General features: G+C 34.1%; 1 protein-coding gene and 1 long non-coding RNA gene across 2 annotated transcripts in view; both read right to left on the reverse strand.

The window, feature by feature from the left end:
• LOC125778534 (uncharacterized) overlaps positions 1-7,724 on the reverse strand; it is a 142,871-nt gene extending 135,147 nt beyond the window's left edge. The window contains exon 1 of the long non-coding RNA XR_007422773.1: positions 7,464-7,724. This is a non-coding gene — a long non-coding RNA (uncharacterized LOC125778534). The remainder of the gene's footprint in view (positions 1-7,463) is intronic.
• Positions 7,725-16,565: 8,841 nt separating this feature from the next.
• The window catches only part of LOC105227644 (dynein regulatory complex protein 9), a 43,071-nt gene continuing 37,536 nt past the window's right edge, over positions 16,566-22,100 (reverse strand). Inside the window, exon 2 of the mRNA XM_049455752.1 lies at positions 16,566-17,720. Coding sequence (XP_049311709.1) covers positions 16,566-17,720 — 1,155 coding nt within the window. The remainder of the gene's footprint in view (positions 17,721-22,100) is intronic.

Genomic DNA, 22,100 nt, shown 5'->3' on the forward strand with positions numbered 1-22,100 from the left:
AAAAGTAAGGAAGGGCTAAGTTTGGGTGCAACCGAAAATTTTATACTCTTGCAATTTTCAACAACCAAAACCAGGGAAATACCTTAAGGTGCAAACCGTCAACAAGAAGATCGGAATCCAAACAATTATATACACAGTTGAACTTCCTTAACTTAAATCATCATAATCCACAAAACACTTTCGATGGAATTTCCGGTGATCGCGAATTTTGATTGGCCCACATGTTGATCGTCATTTATGTCCTCACGACCACTTTGAAAACGTTGAAACCACTCGCGCACAATGCTACGGGATAGGCAATCATCGCCATAAACTTGCTTCAACAATTGAAACGTTTCGGTGAAAGTTTTACCAATTTTAAAACAAAATTTAAAGCTCATTTTCGCATCGACACAACGAACATACTGACATTTTAAACGCAATAACTTCATTTCTAATCAATGAAATGTCATGAAATTCTCACTGGATAATTGATAAAGATGGCAGTTTCCAACGCTCTGGTCGACATATAGATGGCGCCACCAGGGGGCGCTAGATTCAAAAAGCCCTGTTTATTTTGGAACACACCTTGTATATAGTATATGCGAGTTGGCGGTGGTATCGACCCGATTTTATCTATTTTTGCTAATACTACATACATGTATTACTAAGATTCATTTATGTAGGTATCTCACATACCGTCACCAATCGTATAAAGTAGAGTCACATGAATGTCATCTCATGTACCTTATTTGGTTGAAATCGGTCGGGCGGGGTTAAAATCCGATTTCATCCATTTTTACACAGTCAATCGGAGTTCTTAAAATTTTGAACTGGGCGAACTTGGTTGTTGTATCTTCAGTGGTTTAAGAAATATGTACATTAAATTTATACGGCGGCAGGTGCCCCTTGCTATCACATGTGTCAAATTAGTGCTTAGTTATGGAACTTGATACATTTTAGTTTTGTGGACGTGGGATTGGTCGGATCCGCCAATCTACGAACTTTGCTTTCATTTTGTCAAAAAATACCTGTACCAAGTTTCAAGATATCTTTAGTTTCAGCTTGCACAGACGGACGGAAAGACGGACAGACAAGAAGTCATCCGGATTTCAACTCGTCTAGTCATCCTAATCATTTATATACATGATCCGGCACTCAAAGTGTAACCAATTAAAAATTCCTTAAATTCGATTTGGAAAATTATTTTTATTTATTTTAAAGTACAAAATGTATGAAAATAATCATAAATTCAGGACCAATTTACTTTTGCTCGATATGACCACCTTTTGCCTTAACTATAGCCTTGAGACGGTCAAAAAATGAATCGCAAGCTGCCCGAATGTGGCTTGCCGGTATTTTGGCATACTCACGGACAACGGCTTTCTTCAGCATCTCGAGACTGGTGTATTTTTTTTACTTCGGACCTTACTCTCCAAAATTTCGCAGAGAGAGTAATCAAATGGATTCGCATCTGGTGAATTCGAGAGCCATTGTGTAATCGTAATGAAGTTCGGTACGTTGTTTTTCAGCCATTCTTGGTTCACTCGCGCTTTGTGAGACGGTGCTGAGTCTTGTTGAAACGTCCATGGTTTGCGACCGAAATGTTTGTTTGCCCACGGCTTCAAAGCAGCCTTTCTCGATAATATGTCGCATTTACTTTGACGCCAGGCTCGATGAAAACAATTGGAGAGCGCCCATCTGCGGTGACAGCGGCCCAAACTATTATTTGTGGCGGGTGCTGCCTCCTGGTGACCAATCGACGACTTAGATTTTCGTATGAACGGTCGATCAAATAAACCCTATCGTTTTGAGAGTTTACGAATTGCTCAATTGGAAAGATTTTTTCGTCAGAAAACACAATGTTCAGAATTTGACCGCTTTTGGTGTGAGATCATGGGCCTTTTGGAGCTTTTAAGGCTTGACCTTGAGCTCATTTTTCAATATGCGTCGGATGCTGCGGTCGGATATTTTCAGTTCTTTGATTCCATTTGATTGGCACTTCGTCGCTCAAGTCGCTTCTTCAATTTCCGAACCATCTGACGTGACGTTGCAGTCTCTTTATTGGCACCACCATGGCGTTTTGCGATGTTACCAGTATCATTGTAACGAGTGATGGTGCGATAAACAAAAACTTTATTCACATTAAGGTGTTTGAGCTCACGAACAAATAAATATAAAGCAATCACATTATAACGTTTGAAGTCCATCGCTGATCACTTCTTTTGCGTTCACTTTTGGCAAAACGCTATTGTACACTTGTGAATAATACTCCAAACTTTCATTCAGCAAATTTGTAAACAGCTGATTCCTGTGCGACAGCTGCGCGAAAGGTGTGAAGTTGATTACACTTCGAGTGCTGGACCCTACGTGTACAACCTTTTATCCATTTCGCTCAGTTTTAGGTGATACATACATACATTAGATGAACAAAACTATTATAATCTGTATAAACATGGTACAAGAGTATAAAAATGTTTTATAAAGGGTATTTTATGGTGGGCATGACGATATCGACAAATTCATATGTTTTGTCCACCATATAAGTTGAGATTTTTTCGATTAATATGACGAGGTATAAATAAGCCGCGTTAATAGTAAAAATTTATTAAAATTTTAAAACTTCATTTCTCAGAATTCAAATTTTTACTAAAGAAGTATTAAGCAAATAGGAATTATTATTTAAAGCCTTTATGAACTTCACTTCTATAAAACTGTAAAATATATGTACATAACTCGCAACAGTAAATTTGGCAAAAACCCACGAACACGATGTAATTTCATTGACGTTGTATGGCTGAATAACTGTAAAAATGTTTATGCCGCTACATGAAATGAAAACCGTTAATGCGCAGGAAATACTTAATATCCGCTTTTAATAATTTTTGTCAAACTTTGGCCATATCTCGTACGGAAGATAAATAAAATATGAAAATCATGTGCGTGCAAATATTTAAACCGAAAATACAAAATATCTGCAGGTGCGTTTATGCGCGTTCATAAAAATGCATGTAAGTATGTATGCAGGTATGTGTGCATACTGTTACTCTTAAAAGTACCTTGCACTCGTATAAGCACGCAGTAAAGTGAAATATGAAATATATAATAAATATTATTACTGAACCACAAAACCCTTTCATGGAAATTGAATTACATGCATCAGTTTCGTGGTAATGATGAAAGCGTGCACCTGACGAAGTGGAGGAGGAGGCAAAAGTATTAACTAAATACACACGCACATGTAGGAAATAGCAAAGGAACGCATAAACAGTGAAGTAGCTATGGTAACTGATGCATCTGTTGTGTGGGCTAACACCGTTAGCGTATTTAGCTTAATTCGGCGAATGATATTTTTATTATAACCAATAAAACCAAGAAAACGATCATGTGAATCTAACAAGGTTATATGCACTACAAACTCACACATTTATATATATATATACATATATACATACAATATATATTAGGGTTTTTTTTCTAACTCTTAATTTCCGTCACGAAATTTCCTTAAACATCCCTAAAAAAATTCCCTGAAAATTTTAACATTAAGAACTGGACCAAGACCTGTAAAAAATTTCCATAGAAAATCTTGAGTTTTTATCTTTAAATTCCTACAGATCTGAGTTATTTTATGGCATCGCTTTGACTTTAGACGCATATTTCTCACAATTGTTGGAAGTCATAGACTCTATAAACTTTACCACAAATAATATAAAATTCAACAACGCATTTCATTTAATGTTTTTAATGTTTTGTAGCGCCATCTGACAGTTAACATGCCGCACTCAATACGCTCTTAGCGCCACCAACTGGTGGATAGGCTCTTTGCTAATAATAAACAAATATTTTGCAATAAATAAATAATGCGACTATAAGGAGTTATAAACTATCCTATCTTTCAAGTTGGACCAAACTGCACAACAAGTGTTAAAAATTCATTAAAATCGTTGCAGTAGTTTTGTTTAAGAGTCCATCGCAAACAAACAATGTGACACGTGATTGATTTTTATATATTAAGATATACATATATACATACAGTATATATTTAGGGTTTTTTTTCTAACTCTTAATTTACCGTCACGAAATTTTCTCTTAAACGTCCCTAAAAAATTTCCCTGAAAATTTTAGCCCTTAAATGTTAACATTAGAACTGGACCCAAGACCTGTAAAAAATTTTTTTTTCCATGAAAATACAAAATACCTATAATCTTTGAGTTTTTTAATCTTTAAATTCCTACAGATCTAGTTTTTTATGGCATCGCTCGCATATTTCGTCAAAATTGTTCACTCTACAAAATGCCTATTGTGCAACCAGAAGTCGTACTCACCCGGCGAGGTAGTAATGTTTCTCTAACCCATTTTTCCCGAAGAATTGCGCATTTTTTGGTTTGGTATATATCTTCTTAAATGACCAGGAGCTATAGAAACATTTGGACATAACAATTTGTGAAGGGCAAATTGCTATCGTTTGCTATAAAGACATTCGGCTTTTTTTTAAGTAAGGCTTTTAAAGAAATTTTAACTTAGATGATATGTATTAAAAAATCTTTCTTTCTAATGAGATACATTAGTATAACCAATGAATTAATTATTTCCGAAAACACTTTATCTCTTGAAATGGACCCGTCACTTAGTCCACGAAGAATATATATCTATATAAAGCCTTTGCAGAAATACATATTTCATGTGACCACGAAATATATTATCAACTTTTCTTAAAATACCTTCACGAGAAAAATATATTATAAGTCTTTGAAGCTATTTCAGATATTGTATACGAGTACATGTCCTAAGAAATTAGTGATTTTTATGATAAAATATAGTAATATTCGCCCAAAGTTTTTCCGAATAACACCTAAGACACAGAGACGGTCAAAATTTAAATGGGAAAACTATATTCAAAAAGTAAATTTCATGAAACAATAACAACCGTTGCACATTAAGACACCGAAAATTATGGGAAAACTCTCTCAACTCATTTGCATTAATTACGACGTGCATATTCACGCGTTATCACGTGTTTATGGGCGCTTGCCGGCAGGTTTATAACGGCATCATATATTTACACTGCTTCACCTTTTAATCTGCATAGCAGAAGTTACTGCAAAGTTTTCCGCGCCAATTTTGTTAATGCTCATATTCATTAGCGTTGTTTTTATTAGTGTAGGTACGTACACCTTATTTTGTTATTGTTTGTTGTAGAGTCAGAAATATTCTCGAAATACTTTTGGTTTCTGTTGCAATGTGGCAGATGGCTGCATGAAGTGTGGAGCTTTGATTCCTCATTCGTTGTTTTAGAAAATAAAGTAAATATATTTTCACAACTTCTTGAATGAGTAACCTTGACGAATAATAGAATTATCAACATGTCACATCCATAATTCTATAAGCATGCTATCAACCATCAAAAGTCTTTCGTGATCAACTTTAATATTTTGACCAGCAAGAGGCTTTTGGCATTCTTACAGACCTCATACTTGTATGAGTGCAAGATAATGGCTTTGAGAACCTACATAAATGTCTTGAAAATAAAAAACTATTTAACAGACTTATCTATTGATAATTTAGTAATTTAATTATCCAAAAAATTTTGAATGCTCCCCATACGAACACAATTTAGATTAAATTACATAAAAGTCGCCAGTGTTAAAAAACATTGCAAATTAAGCAATAAATTTTTTTTATTTGTGTTTTATTTTCTTATGGATTGACGACTTCAATGCTTGAAACCCCTATTGGGGCTCTCCCAAATCAAATTCAAGGCGCATAATAATTGAAAACCTTATAACAAACCACCAATTGACTTTACTTAATTATGGCGCTCCCATTCACTTCTCATCCCGTTAACGTTCAGCATTGTAGACCTCTCTCTTTTTTCTGCCGAACAGTCTCCCAGAATCGGTGCGAAGCCCTTTTCCAGAACTTAAACTTATCAATTTCAATCAATATGGGTACCGACATACATCCTACAAAATATGCTCACCTTCCCCAATTTAAGTGTCCCCAAAGTGGCACAAATTTCAAGCAAAAATGTAAAATTAAAAAGTGTGAATAACTCATCAACAGGCAATATAAATCAAGAAACCTCTCTTATTACAAAAGCTGTATATTCTGCAGCAAACAGCTCAATTCCCCAAAGCAAAAGAAAAGTTTCCAAAACCTCCCCCATCTGGTGGAAAAATGAGCTTCGATCTTCGCACCTAAAAACTTGAATATTGGAAAACTCTAAAAAATTCTATCATCGATACAAATATAATTAACCAAAATAAATAAAACTAATTTATTTAAAAAGGACGGCCAAGAGAAAGAATCACTTTGCAAATTTCCCCTTCATCAACCTCAAAAAAACACTGTCCCTCTATAACAGTATCTTTGCGAAAGGCTACTATACTCATTATTGGAAAACTTCAAGAGTCATTTCAATAACCAAACCCCATAAGCCATTTATATGACGCTAAAATACGCCATAATAGAAAAAAGAAAATTTCTTATTTGCTCAGACTCTTGCTTGAACGCCAACATATGAAATAGTTCCATAGTAATTTCAAAAATTCGAGATGTTTGCATTACACATAAAAGAAAAATAGCTCTTTTGTGGGTCTCAGGTCAAGTTGGCATTCCTTGGAACGAATATGCCAACAACGTGCCAATATTCTTCGAATTTGTCTCCACGTTGCTTAACCAGGTTTAAGACCAAAAAATGACCTCAGAAAAATGTTAAGGCGACTTTTTATCAAAAGATAGTTGCAGACTGCAAGAAATCTAAACACAAATACTCAAACTTTAACAACACGTGAAAAGATATGCTACCCCAACAATATCTCGTGGCAGCAAGCACCAATTTTGCACGTTTAAGGATCGGACATAGGCAAATAACTCACCAAAACCTTGTCAACGGCAATCCTACATCATAATGCCCATTCTGGTCCACCATATTATTCATATAATATAAATTCAATACCTGTCCAGTAGTGGAGAGTATTAAGCAAAAGCATCTTAATTCTAGTAAAAACCAAACATTGTTAAATACACAATCTGATAGTTAATATATAATTTTTTCTAATAGAATGTAACTTTTATAATAAAATATAAACTTTGTACTTTTATACTATTATATCGGAGTCGACGGTCTCCGTGGCTTGTACTTCATTCTTATTAGTAGGTGTGTTTTTATTTCTAAAGACTTCACCTAATTAAAAGATTATAAAAAAATATTTTTAAACAATTAAGAAGGGCTAAGTTCGAGTGCAACCGAACAATTTATACTCTTGCAACACAATTCAGCATATAAAAGAAAAAATATACAAAATTAAAATAAGAAACAAAAATTAAAAAATAAAACCAATAAAAATGATTGCATTAAATAAAAAAATAAATTAAATTAATTAATTTTATTTAATTAAATTTAAATTAATTAAATTTAAAAAATTAAATTTGATAACATTAAATGCTGCATGTATGTACATAGGCACCCTGTAACTCACCGACGAATGCTGTTTACTCTCTTGCATTGATAAAAGTTTACATTGCAATACTTGTTGCTGCATGAGCGACGTATACGAACAACGAAAAAACGAACGAACGATCTGCACACACTCGACGAATTAAATAAGCTAAATTAATTTTCTCGAATTATTTCCATGTTTAATATTATATATTTTTTATTAAATTGCCTTTTTAATCACTTTTTTTCAATACACTATATTATAACTGAGGTGAAAATTATGCGCCATTTCAACTGAGCGAAAATAAAGGGTGATTTTTTAAGAGCTTGATAACTTTTTTAAAAAAAAAAAACGCATAAAATTTGCAAAATCTCATCGGTTCTTTATTTGAAACGTTAGATTGGTTCATGACATTTACTTTTTGAAGATAATTTCATTTAAATGTTGACCGCGGCTGCGTCTTAGGTGGTCCATTCGGAAAGTCCAATTTTGGGCAACTTTTTCGAGCATTTCGGCCGGAATAGCCCGAATTTCTTCGGAAATGTTGTCTTCCAAAGCTGGAATAGTTGCTGGCTTATTTCTGTAGACTTTAGACTTGACGTAGCCCCACAAAAAATAGTCTAAAGGCGTTAAATCGCATGATCTTGGTGGCCAACTTACGGGTCCATTTCTTGAGATGAATTGTTGTCCGAAGTTTTCCCTCAAAATGGCCATAGAATCGCGAGCTGTGTGGCATGTAGCGCCATCTTGTTGAAACCACATGTCAACCAAGTTCAGTTCTTCCATTTTTGGCAACAAAAGTTTGTTAGCATCGAACGATAGCGATCGCCATTCACCGTAACGTTGCGTCCAACAGCATCTTTGAAAAAATACGGTCCAATGATTCCACCAGCGTACAAACCACACCAAACAGTGCATTTTTCGGGATGCATGGGCAGTTCTTGAACGGCTTCTGGTTGCTCTTCACCCCAAATGCGGCAATTTTGCTTATTTACGTAGCCATTCAACCAGAAATGAGCCTCATCGCTGAACAAAATTAAAGCGCGAAACACATTTCGAACCGAACACTGATTTTGGTAATAAAATTCAATGATTTGCAAGCGTTGCTCGTTAGTAAGTCTATTCATGATGAAATGTCAAAGCATACTGAGCATCTTTCTCTTTGACACCATGTCTGAAATCCCACGTGATCTGTCAAATACTAATGCATGAAAATCCTAACCTCAAAAAATCACCCGTTATTTTATTTCACATTCACTTTTAGCGGTGCTTTACACTTGAAATTTTTGCTCTCGCTTATTCATGAATGCACAATATTGAACCACTAACCAATTTTCACTAACACTTCTACGATTTTGCACTGAATTAATAAAGAAAAATATTATTTAAAACACTTTAATTAAAATTTTTACAACGCGTTTAGAATTATTTTTCCCGCAGCGCGAGACCGACACACAATGCCACCGTTGAGCGACCGCAAACGAAAATTCCAATTGACAATGTGCCAATATGTATGCATTGAGTGTGGAGAGTTCCCCACACTGAGGTGATGCTGTTGTTAGTATTTTATGTTCGGTGTGTGAATGTGGAGAAGGCAACTGCTGTGCATATTCTCCTTTGCGATGGCAATGTGCAGCTTAAGGAAGGGGTAATGCACTCGCTACGTAAATTGCTGTAATTCTTGCTTCCCCTTAAATATTCGTGCCTTTGTGATTTTTATGAATTAGCAGCGGTGTTACCACTTGTTATTTCATTGAATATTATTCATTCTTAAATAATGGTTATGGGTCATTACATCAAAAATTTATATTCAACATTTATAAGAGTGCAATTTTTATACTCTCGCAACAAAGTTGCTAAAGAGAGTATTATAGTTTTGTTCACATAACGGTTGTTTGTAAGTCCTAAAACTAAAAGAGTCAGATATAGGGTTATATATACCAAAGTGATCAGGGTGACGAGTAGAGGTGAAATCCGGATGTCTGTCTGTCCGTCCGTCCGTCTGTCCGTCCGTCTGTCCGTCCGTCTGTGCAAGCTGTAACTTGAGTAAAAATTGAGATATCATGATGAAACTTGGTACACGTATTTCTTGGCTCCATAAGAAGGTCAAGTTCGAAGATGGGCAAAATCGGTCCACTGCCACGCCCACAAAATGGCGGAAACCGAAAACCTATAAAGTGTCATAACTAAGCCATAAATGAAGATATTAAAGTGAAATTTGGCACAAAGGATCGCATTAGGGAGGAGCATATTTGGAAGTAATTTTTTTGGAAAAGTGGGCGTGGCCCCGCCCCCTACTAAGTTTTTTGTACATATCTCGGAAACTACTATAGCTATGTCAACCAAACTCTACAGGGTCGTTTCTTTCAGACATTTTCATATACAGTTCAAAAATGGAAGAAATCGGATAATAACCACGCCCACCTCCCATACAAAGGTTATGTTGAAAATCACTAAAAGTGCATTAACCGACTAACAAAAAACGTCAGAAACACAAAATTTTACGGAAAGAATGGCAGAAGGAAGCTGCACCCAGGCTTTTTTTAAAAATTAAAAATGGGCGTGGCGTCGCCCACTTATGGACCAAAAACCATAACTCAGGAACTACTAGACCGATTTCAATGAAATTCGGTATATAATATTTTCTTTACACCGTGATGACATGTACGAAATATGGGCGAAATCGGTTCTCAACCACGCCTTCTTCCAATATAACGCTATTTTGAATTCCATCTGATGCCTTCTCTGTATAATATATACATTAGAAACCAATGATCATAGCGGAATAAAACTTTACTCAAATACGGTATGTGAGCTGAGGTATCCCTTGTGGAAAAATTGTTGTGATCGGACTATAACTTTTCAAGGTCCCTGATATCGAACACGAATAACTCAGTGCCCAACCTAACCTAACCTAATTTTTCACCGAAAATATCGGTAAATCTCTCAGAATTTAATTCTAATTAATTTTACAGCAAAATAAAAAAATATGTAAATGACGGATAATGAAATCTCGATTATCACTTTATCGTGCGAGAGTATAAAATGTTCGGTGACACCCGAACTTAGCCCTTCCTTACTTGTTTTTGTATACATTCAAACATTTGCAAGTAGGAAGAAAATTATGTAATTATAAAAATAACTAGCATTTGCATTTTTTTTCTTCCTGGAAACAATATGTCTAAAACAACACCCTTTAATATGAAATTATTCACAAAAATTTGTATTTAATCAATATTCAACGCGTTTAATACCCTAACTTCAACATGGCGGCTCAAAGTCTTTAGAAGAAAAATTTTGACTGATTAGTTAGTATCGAGAATGACTCTACAAATTTATCAATTTTGTCACTCAAGTAATTTAAAGCAAAACTTTTTTGTTACTACCAAATATGTTTCAGATGATCATATCTTCATTGCTATGCATTCCACTTTATCCTAAGTCCTGAGAGCAGGTAAAAGTCTGTGTTTACCTTTTTCTAGAAAATGCCAAAATATAAATTCATAAATTTGTTAGCCAAATCTTGTATCTTACCATGTTTTGGTTTCGGTTCATCACCTGAAATCTACTTGGATGACTGCCGGTCGAAGTCTGGGGACTGCAAGAGTCAAATTAACGGTGCCTGCTTTAATAACTGTAAATACAGGATATCAGATACTTACTAAGTAAGGAAGGTATTTTTTTTTGCACAGTGAACCAAGGTTTGTTTCAGAACATTGTTCCAGAACCCCGGAAAAACTTTTAAAGTCATGCTTAATTAAAAGAATATTAAAATTTAGCTTCATGTTATTTTTGAGCGCACTCATAACCTTGCTCCCTCCGAACTGAAAAGAAAGAAGAGTGAATTGAAGTGGTAACATTCTAATGGTAGTAGTAGTCTTCAAACACCTCTTATGGGTCCTACGACCGCTTTCATATATTTATAAATATACAAGTGTATCATACGTTTTTCCACATAATTATGCTTCCACAGAATTACGCTTCTACTTTAACTAAGTTATTTTGCCTGCCAAAAATTCGTTCAACAAAATTGATAATAACAACCACAAATTTTATGTTTATGTACATATATATGTATGCATGTAAAAACCAAAAATTATGAAAACATATGTATCAGTCTTAAATCTCAAAGCGATTGGATTGATTCAACTGTATAAAATATCACCATAATCCTTAAGCTTTTTATGGACCTTCAATGGCTTACAAAAATACGTTCATATTCATGTACATATGTATGTATGTATATTAAATATATTTAGTGCGCATGCATGTACAGAAACATTAATTTTTAACTGTCCGCCTATTAGCCTATCCAAATCTGATTGCGTTTTACTATGTCGCTTCCTACATCATTCTCATGTTCATCATTTCTTTTACACATGAGTGTTGCCCGATTTCCGTTTGAACAATTTCATGGCGAATTTTGCAACTTCCGGTTCGCTCAAATTAATTTCGGCGACATGAAATGGGTTTGACAATTTTTGCATAAATTATATTTCATGCTTGTACGACTTCAATGCCATCAAAAAACAAGCGGCTTTAGCAACAACAAAAAATACACATGCGTTTATTCGTATTCAAATGTGTGTGTGTGGGTATAATCGCACGAAAAACTTTTGCAAATCTATTTGTGTTCAAAAGAAAATCTTTTAGCCGATAAAATGACAGATGTTTGATTATATATTTGAATGTGTATATTTATGTATGTAAGTATATATGTAAGTTAGTATTTATTTTTCTATTTCTGCATAAGTAAAATCCCTACAATACTTTATAATACCAAAGAAAAAAGAGGGCTTGCCGCACACACTTCTGAAAATAAATATATAAGTACGAATGATTATTACATATGAATATTTCGGTATGGATATACATACATACATATGTACATGGCAACATAATAAAGTTGAAAGTTCCATAAGGAAAAAGTTTGTGCTTGGGAAAGTGTAACGAAAGAAAAAGGTGGCTAAGCTTTCTTCTTTTCTTCTTTGTTGGATTTATTGCATTGACATATGCGTTTTTCATGGATTGAATTGAGGTTAAGTTGTGGTGTGATATTGGTAACGGTATCGCTGTCTGTTGCGGTGTGAGGTTATAAATCAACTTTGAATTGAATTTAAATTGGGCATATGAGTTGCTCTATTGGCACTTTTTGAAGTTACTGATAACTATGTGGGTGGTATTATGTACGAATATACTTTTATACAGTTAAACGAAAAAGTATTAGTATGCTTTAAGGGGACTGTTAACTGTTGCAGAGGTTTTTATGGCTTGATACTTTACTCAAAAAAATTTTTCGGATATTTTTATAATATATTTCAATAAATAACGTTATTAAAGATATTTGTTTATTTAAATAATACCTTCGGTATGGAAACCACTTGAATTTGTATTTTTTGGATACAATGAAACGTGGAGAGACTCGTCAGAACAACTCACAATATAAACACATCAATGATGTAAACCTCTGTAGGTTAATATGTCAGCATCTTAGTTTCGAAAATAGATTAAGGCGATTATTAATCCCGTTCTTATGTAAGAATTTGTTTGGTAATAAGCACAGTATGTTCAACTGAAATTTGAAACCCTCATGCTGACACTTACAGCTGGTTTGACAGCTTATCTGCTAGAAAATTCTACACCTTCAAACAAACAGACGAAAAAACTTAAAACTCATTTTTGTTCGTATACTTTTTCCAGCAACTGTTTTTGGATACAACTTGATGCAGGATACATTTGAACTCCAAAAAAAAGTTTCGTTAAGAATAATCTATCTTAAAAATAGAACCCAAATATATATAAATATTTCGACATATTGAAATGATTTATGTAGCTACTTATACACATTCATATATCTACATACATATAAATATATGTACGCAGATTTATAAACGTGATATTTAAATTTTATGGGCTCAAATCCACCTTCATATGTTATTGATAACATTTTGAAGCTGTCTTGTAGAGTATCCAAATCAAACGCTTGAGAGGGCGTATCAATTTCAACTAATGCCCTTGCCATGAATCATGCCATCTTTCAGTTGACAGTTGCGGTAAAATGCAGATATGTTGCTAAGTAATCGCGGCTTTATTTCAATGGCTTAAATCTATTTGCAGTTAAATAATTTGCATAATTTTTTTTTTGTGTTTGTGGCATTTATCAAACATTTACATTTTGTATGAAATCAGTGCATAATTTAAGAGCAGAGTTATTCTCGTAAAATGTTTAACGATCCACAAGTATTATCCAATATGATTTTTTGCTAAGTCGACAATTTAAAAAGTTATTTGAGATGAAACCTTAAACTGTAATAGAAAATTTTTAGAATTATATATATTCATTCACAAAATGACTTGATTATGTAAAGTATTACATACTTATAATCACAATTATGCGCCTGATTAAAATTTGATATTTTAGAGAACATACTTTAAAAACATATTTAAGTAATAATCACGGAGCTATTTTTTTCGTTTTTTCGCTTATGTCAGAAATCAGATTTTAAGACCCTGAACGCCAATCGATTTACACATATGAAAGGGCAATCTTTTTAAAGATGAACATATTTCAATTGATGGAATAACAAATAAAAAATGTATTTCTCAAGTGAAAGAGAAAAATTAGAAGTGATTGAAAGGAAAGATCTGGGTATTTAATTTCTAACAGACTATATTGCTTCCTAATGCTATAAAAACGCATACTAAATATGTGGATATTATAATAAAAATAAGCTTTCCTTTCAAAAAATAAATTGTAGAACCCAAGGCACATGAAATTTGGTATGCCTGTATCATTAATTTATGAAAAAGAAAATACTTAAGTATATATGTATCTGGACACCCTGTAACTCCACTCACCTGTTGAGAGTATTTAGAGAATGTTTCGAGACCAACATAATTAACACAGATCAACGAATGGCGAACAAGGAACAAAAAAATACGAATGAACGAACGCTACAAAAAATGTTTCGGCACTAATTTTTTTAATAATTTATTCAATTAATGAATTTTTATACATTTAATGAACACTTAAATTGAAATCAGACATTTATTTCATTATTGCACCTCACACTTCACTTTGAAACATTTACGCTTTACACCTACTACACAACCACATTTCATCATTCACAAAATTTTAATTTCTACTTCATTTTCACTAAGCACTGCTTTTATAAATTTACAAAACACCAAATATTGCTATTTACTTATTTTACTAACGCGTTTACTATTATTTTTCACGACCGCGAAATGGCACGAAATTTTACCGCTGACCGACTACAAAAGAAAATACTAATTGACATTGAACTTATTTGCATTGAGTACCAAAACTGAATCTCTCCACACTAGGAGGGGTTCAGTTGCTCTTGTAGTGCGAGTGTGGAGAGTGCATTTGTTTTGTTGCGCAAATAATCTACTCCTTCGTGATCGCACAAGAGAAAATGTGGCGAGAACGGTGTAGCAAAAAAGGGTAATGCAATCGTGCATGAATTACGATTGTAATTGCTTCCCCTCTCTACATTCATTTGTTAAATTTTATTAGTTACCATCGAACTTAGCAATTGAAATGTAAGAACACAACGCATTGGACATTAACCTTTGGAAGTACATCAAATAATATAAATATATTAAAATATGTACATTTAATATTTTTATAAGCGATATTCTTAAGATTTGGGAATTTTCAATCTAATATACATTCATCATTAAAAAAAAGTAAAATGCGAGAAAATTAAAAAACACTGAAATGTAAATTACAACAAAGTAAATATGACTTTAAGCAGCAGCCACATTATTTGAAATGTAAAATTAGTAAATGTGGGCCAAGTTTTGAGTATCTTTTAAAAATTTTTCTGCAGTGAGTTCAATGTTATGATACGTGTGCAGCAACGTCAAGCCAATCAATCTATCTTGAAGCATGTTCGTCCTCAGCCACGTTTTCATACGGCAAAGTGTCGAAAAATAGCGTTCATAGCTAGCATTCGTCACAGCAAGTGTGCAAAAATGCGTGAAAAATATGAATTATGGGGTATAGTTCTACATCGCGGTTCTTCGATGTTTCCAATGGAGTAGTCGGTAACTAGTTGTCTTTTGACTTTTGCTTCTGCCTCTAATGGCCCTACCAATTATCAAGCCCACCTTTGCGCTTTAAACGTTGCACGATGTTGTCATTATCCAAAACGCTTTTGCATCTATCTGTCAATGAAAATATTTTCCGTTTCTTTGGTTTTCAAAACACATACCTTTTCTGAATGGAATCAGTTGAAATCCATCCAATACTTCTCTAGAAAAGCGCGTCTTCAAATCTTCGACGATTGTATTATCTTATCTTGGAAAATTTAAAGGATAAACCGCAGAATGTATGAATCGAAAATATCACAGATGGAGCTGAATGCAGCATCTATTTCAAGTTCTCTATCAAGCCGCGTCGCTTCAAATTTAGAACTTTTAGTTACGAATCTGATTGGATTTATTAATAATTCATTCTGCACTCATTGCTATACTCTTTAACTTCAGTAGTATCTTAGCATGATTTATTATATTGTATATTCAAAAATTAAAACAATCTTTAATTTTGTCTCTGATATAAAACGGCAAATTTCTGGATTATATTTCTGAGTAGTGAAATTACTAATAAGCCGTTTGGTGCCTAAGTGGGGAGGCGGGCGATAATTTTGCTTTGCCGCTACATGATGAGAAATATCCGGCTTAGCGAGAATTAATTAACGAATCGAAGCAATGTACTGAAAGGATTGAACAGTGAAGCTGGGTTTCGACTAACATTATATCGCGATTACGAATAAACGAGTTAGATATCGTGAAAGTTAAGCATTCAATATCGATACAGACGATAAAGTTGATCCGCCAATCATACACGATGAAATATACTGAAAATTACCCGACTATAGGCCCGCCGATAGGAAAGTAGTGCCACTTGTAAATAGAGTGTCTGAAAAGACACAAGGCAAGTAACCATCGTTTTAACTATACACTATCCTTTCAGTTTGTTGTATATGACAAGATGTTTGTAAATGATTCCCACCCAATAACGCCGGCTTAACTTTCGTTTTTTTTCAAATTTAATTTTATTTAATGTAAGTCATATACTTTCATTTAAGAGCAAATCGACTGAAATATTTCAGTTCACTTAGCTTTACCCTTTCCCTTCTTGCCCTTTTTGCTCTTCTTTTTAAACGGCCCTAGACCACGGCGAACCATTAGCCCACGCCACCAAGCTTGAAGTCGCACTGCACATTCCACACGGTAGTTCTGCTGTTCGTACAACTGCCGCTCCACTTCCTTCTCCTCCAAATAATCGCGTACGAATTTCTGCCGTTCTGCGTACGTTTCCCGATGACGCTCCCATGACTTCTGCAACTTCAGTATTTGACGTTCTTTCGCCTGCGTCTCTGTGCATTTGATCTCCATTACACGCGCGTACTTTAGCTGCCAGGCGGCGATTTTCGCATTTAGCTCCGCAAATTGTTTCACACTAAACTTGTCCACTTGAACAATGATGCACTCTTCACCCGCAATACGTCGGCGTAAGTCATCGATTTGTTGTTGCAATGTGCGTTCCTCATTAGCGCCGACAATACTCGCCTGCGTGTAGCGATTCTCCTCCCAGCGTTGCACCAAGCGCAGCTCCAATTCGTTAAGTAGACGTACGTTACGCAGATTGTGGCGTAGTGTAGCAATGCAGTCGTCCTGTTCTACGATGCGCTTCTTCGCCGTTTGCTGCTCCTCTGCTAATTGCACTTTGAGCGCTTTGAATGCTTCTTTGTTGGTGTTTAGCAGATCTAACGCTTGCTCAACTTCATTTTTGTCTGGCTTTTGTGCTTCGATTACGCTGTACAACTGGTCGTTTGATCGAACAGGACTTTCATCTAAATCATCCGCATCAAACACTTTACTGGTAGCGTCAGACTCGAGTTCTGAAAGCGCGGTACCGTAAATTTTACGGAGTAAATTCAGCTCCTGATCCAATTTTATTTCATTTAACATTTTTTCGCTCAGCACATTTTCTGTGCCATCGAGTTTTTTTAGTGCTTCTTTCTTGGAACTGCGACGTGAGTTCGGCTGATATTTCGGCGTACTTTCTTTTTTGGGCTCACAGCGCCGTGCATTTATCCTCTGGCTGCGTTGATAGATCGTTAACTTCGTGATTGCTTCGTTGAAAACTGCAGATAATAACAACTTTCGCAAAGCCTTTGCTTCTAAAGGCGGATGTACATAGTTTTCGAGTTGTGAGATATGCTTCACTGTGAATGGTTTACTGTTATGCTTAAGTGGTTTGCACTAGTAGCTGTTGAATAGCTGTAGATTTCACCCTTATTTAAGGAATGTAAATAAAAATCAGTTCCCAAGGCGATGGTTACTAAGGAATCGATACTATGTTTGTGGTTTCTCTTTTTATTACAGAGAAATTATTAATATATAATGTTAACAAAATGATAAATATATCCACATACATATAAACTATGTAATGTAAATATATATGTAGATAGGAATACACCTGTACTTCTCTTGACAGTAGCCGTTTAGGGCAATATGGGGTAATACGTTTTACTTGCTATACTCGCGCCATTGAGGGTTGAGGTTAAGTACTCATTCTTCCGCGTAAGAAAAATTTTCTTAAGTAATAAGTGGTTTCAACCTCTTCAAATCACCCATACCTGTCGGTTCATTCCTGGCCCAGCTACAGTAGTCTCAAAGCTACATAAAACTCTGGTTAATAACTATTCTTAAAGAGGCGTTGCTATTAAACTATATTCCTTTATTATAGGGAAAAGTCAAAGTAATATGTAAATTATACCAAAGGCGGGTAAAAACTCTCATAGAAGTTGAAAGGGTTTCAATCCAAATAGCCTTTCCGTATTCCTCTTAAAAACATTGGAAAGAGGAATATTACGAAACGCATATAAGAAACAAATTAATCCCAGAAATATGAGCAGTTTCGCAGCATACGTATTCTAAAGAAAAACCCAAGGAAACAGCATAAAACTAGGTGGTAGAAGAGATTAAAAAATCTCTGGTGGTAAAATAATACACGCGTCCAGTCTTCCTTGACATTGAAGGTGCTTTCAATAATATCTAGCATAAGGCGCATATTAAGATTTGTGCATCTGTGAATTTCTTGGGAAATTGAATGAACTGATGTTCATGGGTAAGTCATTAATTTCAACGTTGGGAGCTTCAACGATAGGCAGATCTGTCCAAAGAGATAAACTTCAAGAAAGACGTGTTATATCCACTTCTCTGGATCTTACTAATAAATAAAATGCAACCAAAGAAGTTATGCTGTCATTAATAAATGATAATAAGGAAAGCTACATGGGACTAATTTTAGACAAGTGCCTTTCACTGAAACCCAACATAGACGTTAGAAGTCCGGTACAGCACTTTGCAGCTGTAAACGATAGTGAGGCCCAAGAGGAGACTAACGTCTCGTATCACACACTGTCTCTACACAGCAGTTGTAAGACCGATTATAACCTAAGGCATATTGGTATGGTGGCCAATAATTGAAAACAACTATGCGGTAAGATTTAAAGAAAGATAGTTAGTAAGCTCATGTTTTAACCAATACCATGGTTTTGCGAAATTTTTATAGAATTAAAATTAAATTTTTTCATCAATATTGTCTTCCCTTCCAGAGAAGAGTGGGAAGTGGGTGAAGTGGATACGATTGGGTCCAAACTAGATAATCGAGTTGAAGGTGGTGTCTTTTCAGCAAAATTAGTTGCCAGATATCACATCATCGCATCATATTTCACGATAAATCTGTAATGGGTTCCAGGACATATTCCTTGTAACTGCGAAACAGATGATTTATATTTAGACTACGAACAAGAGGGACTATTTCTAGATTCACAAACATATTACAAATGCTTGTATATCATTGAAGTCCACCACTAAAAAATAGGGAAAATTGCTATGAATGGAATATAGGCCGCACATGTCGACTATTAAAATTCAAAAGGAATGACTTAAGTAGTCTGTTAGAAGAAGGTCTTATAGGTCACTGTCTAAGTGGCAGACATATTAGGCTAATATTATTAGCATACTGGGAACATCTTACAATGGCTATTGTAGAAGCTGTCAGAAGGTAGAAGAAGATGAAACTATAAAACATCTATTGAAATGTAAAGCTTTGTATAGGAAAATAATTGCATCTATCGGTCGATGTGCTGGAGGTTGCATGGATAAAAATTTTGTACTTATACTCGTAAGCTTTATCAGAAGGACGGGGTTATTGAGAGAAAACTTAATGGGTCTCATAAAGGTCCTAACAGCCTATACATATATGTATTAAAACTAAATATCTGAACGTTGGCGTCAGTGCGAATATAAGTTTCGGAGGCAAATAATTACACACTACTCTTTTTTATCATTTCAAAATATTAATGTTTTTTAATAAAAAAAGAATGGCTCCAAAAAATGTAAAAGAAAAAATAATAATTTTATTTTATATCAACAAAATTTCTTCCTTTCAGACTTTACTAAATATATACGAGTATTTGGCTATACAAAAATGTTCTGCATAGTCATGTTGATACAAAGTAATGATTACTGGGCCAATCATCGGCATCTCCTTTTTAAAAAAGAATGGCAAATTTAAGAACTTATCTTTATAAGTGGTTAGGTTCACATAATTTTATTTTTTATACAACTTAAATGGAAAAAAATAGTACATAGTACTCTATTATATAAAATTAATGTGCCATGGTCTCCGAATAAAATCGTCGGCCGATTTTAAAGATGCAGTTTCGAGAAAAATGGGTTCAAGGTTGTACGTGTTAAAGTTTACTGTCCCAACCGCTTTGACACGATCGTGCATTCTACGAGGGATAAAATGTTAACACTTAAATCAACTGAATAGTATTTTGGATTTTTTAAAATTCTCAACACAATTAGTTTAATAATTTCTACAGTACGATCTGAAAGAGAAAAGTTGATAACTTGTAGAAAAAACAGTGGGAATCAATACATACTATAAATATTTTTATAACTTTTCGTTTAAATTGTCAACAAAATGATTCCAAGAATAACAAGGCCAAACCGATATTAGTGTTGACAAAACCATAGTACGGAAAAGCAAAGCCGATAATTTTAAGTCAGCGGTAGAAATTAAGATCCAAGTAAAAGACGAAGATGGTAAGGACGCGTCAATAAAACTTGCAGAAAGACGATTCAATGAAGTTCAACTTTTTGGACAATTTAGCAGGTTCTTGGTATACCAAAAAACCCATTAGGTACGGCAGTGAAAGTATCATGGTCTGGAGCGCGTTTTCATGGCATGGCGTCGAGCCAATTCTTCAAAGATGATAATGTGGATTGGTTTCTGTATTTGGATACACTGAAAAATAAAACGGAGTAATTTGCATTTGAATCTATGGCTATGAATTACTACGCATGTATGTAGTTACTAACGAAATGAGCAATCTTATGGAATTTTTAATAATTGTTTTTAAGGTTATTGTAGCTTTTTATAAACCCATATAGGATATTAGTTTTTTTGTTTTTTTTTTACGATAATAGAATTTTTTTAGCAATATGAAAGTGAAAGTAAAGTGTGCTATTGGTGTGTCCATGGATGTACTTGTACGCCCCTTTTGTCTTATAGATGGCAATGTGATGATGTGAGAAAATTGGAAATCAAATAGACTGACATATGGTATCATATATGTGAAAGAACTAGAATCAAGAAGTTTTAAATTTAAATACAATTTTTGGGCAACATTTCAATTTTGCTTAATTTATATAACTTAAGTAATGAAAATATTACAACAAAGTATTGTTGTTTAGTTTTTGCTGGGCATTGAAATTTCAGAATTAACAATTGAGTGACTCTCTTAGAGAGCCATGAATACACACACTTGAGCTCAGCTGTAAGTTAAAAGTAAAGAAAAGAACTGACGAAATGTGCTCTACAAAACGAACCTAAATGATATTTATGTACTTGTTAGCTTTTATATTGAATACGAATTTTATACACAAATCTCAATAATATAAATAAATTTCGGTGTAAATTCTTGACTTTGAAATTCAAATTTTTAAAGCAAAAAGATCGATATAAACAAATTATTTCGAGCTCGATATATGAAATTTAATGTCAAATTTTTCCTTTGATGCCTAAAACGGAGAAATAAAAATTTCAAATAGTAATAGTAAAAGTGTTGTTACCTTTTCATGCTTCGAAATACACATGAATGATATATGATATTGAAATACATATGTTCATGTACATGGTTGTGAAGTTTGTAATGAGAATTTTCTCTCAAATATACGCAAATTAATTTTCAATTATTTTACCGTATTTCAACACTTTTTCCGGGCACTTATTGCCTGCCCTTTATTAATTTGATTAGCAATTTCGGTCAGTTGAGAAAATTATAAAATTGAAAAGTTGTACATTTTTTTATTGCAAACAAACCATTATGGCAAAAAGCCAGAAAATTTCCAACACTTTTACTCTTTTAAATTTTTTGGAAATCATATAATATTTTGTGCATTGAAGCCTAACAACGTGTTGATGGAAAAATTTCAATTTCGGTTCACTTTATATGTGGTTATATTTTTTATAAAAAACTAAAAACTAAAAACAGAAATGAATTTCATATTTGAAGCGGAAAACGCTTCAATTTAAATTTTTAAATAGTTTTCATTAAGCGCACA

This window comes from Bactrocera dorsalis, chromosome 4 (genome assembly GCF_023373825.1).
Source record: "Bactrocera dorsalis isolate Fly_Bdor chromosome 4, ASM2337382v1, whole genome shotgun sequence".
NCBI classification, from domain to species: domain Eukaryota; kingdom Metazoa; phylum Arthropoda; class Insecta; order Diptera; family Tephritidae; genus Bactrocera; species Bactrocera dorsalis.